Raw genomic sequence first — 8,976 nt, 5'->3', positions numbered from 1 at the left:
TGAAACTCTTTCTAAAGACTGTTGACATCTAGTGGAAGCCCTAGGAACTGCAATCTGGGAGGACTTGGCCTTATAATAAAAGTGACAGCCATTGAAAACAGTGGTAGGCTGAATTTTTTTGGGGGGTGGAGGGGTTGGTTTGTCCTCAGGGTTTCGTCTGCCATATCAGTTATGTTATTCTCACAGACATAATTTTAACAGTTTTAGAAACTTCAGAGTGTTTTCTATCCAAATCTACCAATATATGAATATTAGTAACAGGCACATATTAGTAACAGGCTCATAGTAACAGGCACTTTACTTTGGGCACGTTTTTCCTCCGGACTTGAAAATACTGCCCCCTACCCAAGAGAGGTTAACTCACTACCTGCCAATGCCTGATCCTACCCGTGTTCAGCTGACTCTACCCATGTTCAGCTGACTCTACCCATGTTCAGCTGACTCTACCCATGTTCAGCTGACTCTACCCATGTTCAGCTGACTCTACCCATGTTCAGATGACTCTACCCATGTTCAGCTCACCTACCCGTGTTCAGCTTGATACCACTGACTGCTCTGTCTGTCTAGTCCCTCAGCTTTGATGCAGGAGTATCTGGAGTAACAGAACACAATCTGACTGGCTTTAGCTCAACCAATGAGTGAGTCCTGCCGAGGTCATTTCAAAGATAAAATGCTGTGGAGTGTACAGAACAATAGTGTGGTTCACAAGGGTGTCTAAAGTAGATGTTAGATTTGATATTGTGTCTCATCTAACTGATGCTCCTTTATCCTGAAGTATCTCTGCTGTACAGCAGGAGAGAGAATCTTAGAACAGAATCTTAGAACAGAATCTTAGAATGTGTAATGATTCCATGTGACAGTTTTATGTCCAGCCCACTGATCTAGACTAAATGCATCATGTCTGCCTATCACTCTGTAATGCCTTCAGATACCATAAGCTCTGTCAAATCGTTGTCTTGCTCTGAGGAAGGTCATCGTTGACTGAAAGCTTGGCACATTAAATACTGAAACATGCATCTGATTTAAGTACGCATAGACTTATTTTCAAAGTAAGACTTGTGAATCTGTCATCAATACATTTGACCAATAATGACATGGAGACAGCTGAGATCATATGGTGTAGATGATGCTGTGAGATACAGAGAGTTTTTGTTTGAGATTCAGTTAGTTTTTAAGTTTGGGATTCAGTTCATTTTTATGTTTGAGATTCGGTTTGTTTTTATATTTAGGATTCAGTTCATTTTTATGTTTGAGATTCGGTTTGTTTTTATATTTAGGATTCAGTTAGTTTTTATGTTTGCTTGTTGCACCCTCTAGTGTATTTTTTCATCCTCAGAATCTTTCCGATTGTGAGGCAATGCCTCAACACCAGCAGTACACCTTCATTTCCAAAGGGCGGCAGTAAAACCCCAAGTACTTCAGAGTCACATACTGTACACATGTCCAATGACATATATTCCATGCTGTTGGGATTGAAGACAAAAAATAAAACTACCACACTATCCACTCCTCCACATTGTCCTGGAAACCCCCCAGAGCTACGTCCCACATGACAAATGGTAGAAGTCAGTGGCGACACGTCATTCAGGGCAGGTGGGCAGAGCCCACAATTTGTGCAAAACTGTATATGTGTGTATATAAATACATTTTTGAGGGGGCTTACTTGTTTTGTATGTTTTATTTGTATTAATACGTGTCACATATCAGTTTGCAAACAACGTAAAACAAATATATATGTATCATTAAGTTAATAAAGCTATGTACACACATGGTCTCTTTTTTGTTTTCTTGAGTAAGGCAGCTCCAAAATGCAGGTGTTTCAGCCTAGCTCAGTGGCGGCGGGGAGGAGAGCCAGCAGAAAATATAAAGTGTTGCGCCGTGATTGGCTCAGTGTTCTGTCACTCATGGGGACAGTACGTCATCACCCAGTTAAAAGTCCTTAGAAAGGGTAGACATCCAAAATGTTGACGCTTTTGTTCCTGCCATAGAGTTAAATTACAAGTGCCCTTCCAAGAAGGCTCAAGGTCATTGGCCACAGATAAAAGGACGTCAAACCATGTTATATATGTACAGTAGCTTTGATTGGACTTATCATGTCAACATCATACTTTCAAAATCTTAGATAGCATGCTAGCAATCATCATCATGATTCAAGTCAACAGTCCACTGACAAATCCCTTTTAATCCTTGTCATATGAAGAGAAATAACGAAGAGAAATTACAGATAAAACGTATCGGTGCTCATCGTCCATTGGACATAAAGATAACACAAGAAGTTGGAAATCGCACATTGAGTCTTTTGGAAGGAATCAGTGTCTAACTGCAAGTGTTACAAAGAAACCACTAACGTCAGCCTGCTATTCAATGGAGTGGCTGTGTGGTTTTTCTCTCCGAGTTCCCACCATGAATCCACAGAATGTTTTATGACAGAATTTGCCCACAACGGACCGCTGCGCCACCTTCACACGGTCGGTCCAAGAATGTCTTGTATGCTGCTGCATAAATTATGTAATATGCCAGGGAGATATGTAAACTGTAGCTAAGAAAGTAATGCTAAGTGTATGTTGTGTAGTAAGCTGTTAGTAGCACCGGTGCCTCTAACCCTAAAAATTTGGTCTATTTTCACCAACACGGTGTTGTAAACACATCGTTCGTGTCCCGGTGTGTGCTTGTATTGTTTTTGTACAGCTTTGACAGTGCTACTGATAGAAGTGGTGGTGCTTGGCTTGCACCTTTAAATTCAGCACACACCACATTCTATAATAGAACTGTGTTATACTGATAGTAGTGGTGGTGCTTGGCTTGCACCTGCAAATTCAGCACACACCACATTCTATAATAGAACTGTAACTATACATTCTACAATAGAACTGTAACTATACATTCTATAATAGAACTGTAACTATACATTCTATAATAGAACTGTAACTACACATTCTATAATAGAACTGTAACTACACATTCTATAATAGAACTGTAACTACACATTCTATAATAGAACTGTGTTATTTGACCTGTCAAAATAACATATTATTTAATGTGTCAAATAGTGTTATATGACCTGTATCTCTTTTGACGTGTGTTCAAAACATGTGTTCAACGGTGTTCAAACTGCCTCACCCTAATCATTTGCGATATTTTCCCCTCTTAATTTTGCCTACTGTTCTAACTTGGTTGGTGCACAAATAGCCTATAAACTGTTTTAGAGAAATGTTAAGCGATGAATATTATAAAAGCTTTCATTGTCCGTTTGCCCCCTTCATTTATCCTACGGTTCTGACTTGTACAGAACGGAATGGGTTTCTGAGCTGTGTACTGGTTGTTTAAACAGACAGCTTGGTGCATTCAGCTTGTCAACACTTCTTACAAAAACAAGTAGTGATGAAGTCAATCTCTCCTCCACATTTGAGCCAAGAGATATTGACATGCATGTCATTCATGTTAGCTCTATGTGTACATCTAAGGGCCAGCTGTGCTGCCCTGTTCTGAGACAGTTTTCCAAGATCCCTCTTTGTGGCACCTGACCACACTACTGAACAGTAGTCCAGGTGGGACAAAACTAGAGCCTGTAGGACCTGGCTTGCTGATAGTTATGTTAAGAAAGTAGAGAAGTGCTGTATTATGGACAGACTTCTCCCCATCTTAGCGACTGTTGCATCAATATGTTTATTGACGCAACAATACTCAACGTACTCAATTTCCACATTATTCATTGCAAGATTTAGTTGAGGTTAAGGGTTTAGTGAATGATTTGTCCCAAATACAATACTTTTAGTTTTTGAAAAAAGTAGGACTAACTTATTCCTTGCCACCCATTCTGAAGCTCTTTGCTAAGTGTTGCTGTCATTTCAGTGGCTGTAGTAGCTGACGTGTATAGTGTTGAGTCATCCGCAAACATAGAAACCCTGGCTTTACTCAAAGCATGTCGTTAGTACTAGATGTACGAAAGTTGCTTTACGAAAGTTATTTTTTTCAAATGGAAATGTAATAGTGCTATAAAACAGAACAAACACACATTTGGAGATTTGTATTTGTCACGCCATGACCTTAGAGAGCCTTGTTTTGTCTCTATTTGGTTTGGTCAGGGTGTGACTTGGGTGGGCATTCTATGTTCTGTTTTCTACATTTTTGTTTTTCTATGTTTTGGCCGGATATGGTTCTCTCAATCAGGGACAGCTGTTTATCGTTGTCTCTGATTGGGAATCATACTTAAGCAGCCTTGTTCCATTTTGTCATTGTGGGAAGTTGTCGTTGTTAGGGGTACTATAGCCCTTGTAAGCGACACAGTCGGGTTTTTGTTATTTCTTGTTTTTTTTGGCAACATTTTATATAAATAAAGAAAATGTACGCCCACCACGCTGCAACTTGGTCTCATTCCGACGACGTCCGTGACAGTATTACACATTTGAATAATCTAATCTTAGAATTAAACAATAAAGGCATTTAAACACAATCATTCTAAAAAAAAATAACATTACTTTTATGGTGCCTGACGGACATGAATCCAGTAAGTTGCATTTTATATAGGAGAAAAATAGGTTGTTCCTTTGCATGGTATGATAGCTCATACTAATATATATTTCAAATTCTATTAATATTAAGACAAATATTTGAGATTGCCTGTCTTTCAAGAATCCCTGAGCTCTAAAACAGCAACATTTTCTCTCAGCCTCATGGCCAAATATAAAACTGCTCTACACCACTGTACGCCAAGCCACGGACATTAGTTTCTCCTCCTCGATGAGTCTGGATCTGAGTACCTCCCAGACCATTCACAGAATACGAACACATTCAGAGCCGTTAGACTGGTCCAGAGGTGATGGGTTGGACCAGAGTCAGGACACGCGTTGGTAAAGGCGGCGGTTTGAAAACGTGTCATTATCTTTGACTCTCTGATTGGTCAGAGATGACAACTTTTGTTTTTTGTGGCGAGGGGCTCGTGCCATTCGTCGCCACAAACGACATCAACGACGGCAGTCTCAGACTAAAGTTGCTCGCGTACGACAGAGAAGCAGAAGAATTTAGAGTGAATCGCCAGGCTGACTCACTTCATCAACATGTCATCACAGAAGTGCTGTATTTTCTCAAGCGCCCAATAGAGGGCAACGTTTCTTTCATTTCACTTCATCCACAGCTTCTACCTGATTTCCCGGCAAAATGGGTACATCCCAAAATGGCACGCTATTGGGCCCTGGTCAAAAGTAGTGCATAGTGTGTCATTTGGGATGCACCCAAGGGCTCCACTGCCCGAGCACATCATCAGACACTCAACAAAGCAACAGACAGATATTTCCTCTGTTTAATTGATACTGCTGAGCACAACGCAATGCAAACGTTTGAATTTGACGCCTGCTTTCAATAAGCCATGATATCTTCTCATTGTTCTATTCTGTTTTCACTGCAAAGCTGACAATGTACTAACTTAAGTTCCCCTAACTTAATCACACTCTGGATAGATCAGTTCCCTTAACTTAATCACACTCTGGATAGATAAGTTCCCCTAACTTAATCACACTCTGGATAGATAAGTTCCCCTAACTTAATCACACTCTGGATAGATAAGTTCCCCTAACTTAATTACACTCTGGATAGATAAGTTCCCCTAACTTAATCACACTCTGGATAGATAAGTTCCCATAACTTAATCACACTCTGGATAGATAAGGTCCCCTAACTTAATTACACTCTGGATAGATAAGTTCCCCTAACTTAATCACACTCTGGATAGATAAGTTCCCCTAACTTAAGCACACTCTGGATACATAAGTTCCCCTAACTTAATCACACTCTGGATAGATAAGTTCCCCAAACTTAATTACACTCTGGATAGATAAGTTCCCATAACTTAATCACACTCTGGATAGATAAGTTCCCCTAACTTAAGCACACTCTGGATACATAAGTTCCCCTAACTTAAGCACACTCTGGATAGATAAGTTCCCCTAACTTAATTAAATCAAGGGCTATCTGTTTACTTACTTTGTATAATGAAAACCATTTGATTTTACTGTGGCAGCCATGGCCTGCATGATATAATTTTCAATTCAAATGTAATGACATTCTATTTTCTAGCTTGTGATACTGTTGTTTGAGAAAATAACACACTGGGCCAGATATCAAAATTCACTTAGCACAATAAACAAACTGGGGACAAACTGAGAAGATTGCAAATATAGATTTTTACTATCTTAACTTGAACAGACTTAAAATGGATGAACTATAAATATTACAGACATGGACTTTTGTTTGTGCCCATTGAGTGTGAAAATGTACATTTGTCAAAATATGCCATGTTCATGTACATTGTACCCCCCCCCCCTCTCTTCCTATTAATAGTTACTCAATTCTGATTGGCCTGAGCCTCCCTATAGATGTGTATGTCTTTATGAACTACCATTAGTGTCACGCCCCTGGCCTTAGTTATCTTTTTGTTTTCTTTATTATTGTGGTTAGGCCAGGGTGTGATATGGGTGATCTATGTGTTTTTTCTTGTCTAGGGTTTTTTTTTTTGTAGATTTATGAGGTTGTGTTCAGTTTAGTTGTCTAGGTCAGTCTACGGTTGCCTGGATTGGTTCTCAATCAGAGGCAGGTGTTTATCGTTGTCAATGATATCTCTAGTTTAAACTGAAGGATTTTGATAGGGATTTTTTTAGAATGCTAATTCGATTTTCTGTATGTGTTCATGCTCTCTCTTCCTCTTTCGCTTTCTCTCGCTCTCCCTGTCTCTCCCTCTGTCTCTCTCTCTCTCTGTCACTCTTGCTTCCTCTCTCTCCCTCTCTCTCTTTAATAATAACAATCGTGATGTAGCAGTTGAGAGAGCAGAGAAAGAGGAGGGCCAGCCGTCTACCAATCACAAGGTTTCCCCACCTCCCTCCCTCTGTCTCGAAGCACGCAAACGTTGGGCAAAAAAAAAAAGTGATAAGCAGCTTTGAAACGCGTTCCCGCTGAATCAGGGCGAGTGTGTTCGACTCAGACACAGACAGCACAGCATTGGCTAACTCTCTCTCCTCCACAGACAGACAGCACAGTATTGGCTAACTCTCTCTCCCCCACAGACACAGAAGCGAGTGTCTCACAACCAAAGCAAACAAAGCCTTATTAACAGGACGAGTTTGAGAGTCAGGGAGACACGACTGACTGCCTACTCTCAGGGAAGAGGAGGAAGCTGAGGACACTTGACTTACCAACACAACCAATCCAGAGAACCTGGAGGGAGGCAATCCTTCCCTCTGCGTATGCTGAGGAATACACCCTACACACAACAACAACTACAAGCCTGAGAAGAAGAGAGACCAGTGCCACGGTCTTTCTCTTTATACCTCTCTCTCCTGCTGTGGAGCTCTATCCTCGTCTCTCCAGTCCCTCAAGGTATTCTGCTGACCTGACTGCCTGATCTGCTGTCATCATGTCAGAAGGAGAAGAATGTCGCTCTCCCATCGGTCTGGACTGCTGCTCCTGCTGCCTGGACCTGGCTAACTGTGAAGACCCAGCTGGAGGAGGGGGTGAGGGCAGAGGCAACAGCACCCCTCTGATGGGCAGCCCCACGTCGCTCAGCCACTTCCGCCAGTTCCGTGAGCAGCTGACGTTCCAGAACCAGAACGTGAACACAGACAAGCTGAACAGCATGATGAGGCTGGACTCTCTGGAGTCTGTGGTCAGAGACCCCTGTTACCTGCTCAACGAGGGCATCTGCAACAGCAACATCGACCAGACCACGCTGTCCATCCTGCTGTTCTTCCACAGGTACTGTACTTCACCTCTATACACCGCCCATCCTCATTCTCACGTTGTTGATACATGAAACACCTCACAACACCTCTTCACATTATCTCACTCATTACTGTCTCATTATTACTGTAATTATTACTGTGTCATTATTAGTGTAATTACTGTACAATGTAATCATTATTGTGATTACTCATTGTTATACTGTGCTTACAGCAGTAAATCTAACCAGCCCTACGCCTTGCCGTAACCCTAAGTACAGTGTAAGTGCAATGTAACAATGAGTAACTTCAATATTGCCACTGTACTTATGGGAACATTAATAAACCAGGCAGTGTTATGTAAAGAGAGACCCTTCCTCATCCTAATCACCTGAACTGAAAGTGGTTTAACCCCATCCCTTCCTCATCCTAATCACCTGAACTGAAAGTGGTTTAACCCCATCCCTTCCTCATCCTAATCACCTGAACTGAAAGTGGTTTAACCCCATCCCTTCCTCATCCTAATCACCTGAACTGAAAGTGGTTTAACCCCATCCCTTCCTCATCCTAATCACCTGAACTGAAAGTGGTTTAACCCCATCCCTTCCTCATCCTAATCACCTGAACTGAAAGTGGTTTAACCCCATCCCTTCCTCATCCTAATCACCTGAACTGAAAGTGGTTTAACCCCATCCCTTCCTCATCCTAATCACCTGAACTGAAAGTGGTTTAACCCCATCCCTTCCTCATCCTAATCACCTGAACTGAAAGTGGTTTAACCCCATCCCTTCCTCATCCTAATCACCTGAACTGAAAGTGGTTTAACCCCATCCCTTCCTCATCCTAATCACCTGAACTGAAAGTGGTTTAACCCCATCCCTTCCTCATCCTAATCACCTGAACTGAAAGTGGTTTAACCCCATCCCTTCCTCATCCTAATCACCTGAACTGAAAGTGGTTTAACCCCATCCCTTCCTCATCCTAATCACCTGAACTGAAAGTGGTTTAACCCCATCCCTTCCTCATCCTAATCACCTGAACTGAAAGTGGTTTAACCCCATCCCTTCCTCATCCTAATCACCTGAACTGAAAGTGGTTTAACCCCATCCCTTCCTCATCCTAATCACCTGAACTGAAAGTGGTTTAACCCCATCCCTTCCTCATCCTAATCACCTGAACTGAAAGTGGTTTAACCCCATCCCTTCCTCATCCTAATCACCTGAACTGAAAGTGGTTTAACCCCATCCCTTCCTCATCCTAATCACCTGAA

At 41.6% G+C, this 8,976-nt stretch overlaps 1 protein-coding gene across 1 annotated transcript in view; it reads left to right on the top strand.

The window, feature by feature from the left end:
* The first annotated feature begins 6,505 nt into the window (after positions 1 to 6,505).
* The window catches only part of LOC110504506 (TSC22 domain family protein 3), a 77,400-nt gene continuing 74,929 nt past the window's right edge, over positions 6,506 to 8,976 (top strand). The window contains exon 1 of the mRNA XM_021583258.3: positions 6,506 to 7,743. Coding sequence (XP_021438933.2) covers positions 7,406 to 7,743 — 338 coding nt within the window. The 5' untranslated portion in view covers positions 6,506 to 7,405. The remainder of the gene's footprint in view (positions 7,744 to 8,976) is intronic.

This window comes from Oncorhynchus mykiss, chromosome 25 (assembly GCF_057628025.1).
Source record: "Oncorhynchus mykiss isolate SJ-2025 chromosome 25, ASM5762802v1, whole genome shotgun sequence".
Taxonomy (NCBI): Eukaryota; Metazoa; Chordata; class Actinopteri; order Salmoniformes; family Salmonidae; genus Oncorhynchus; species Oncorhynchus mykiss.
This window is presented reverse-complemented; position numbering and strand designations above follow the sequence as displayed.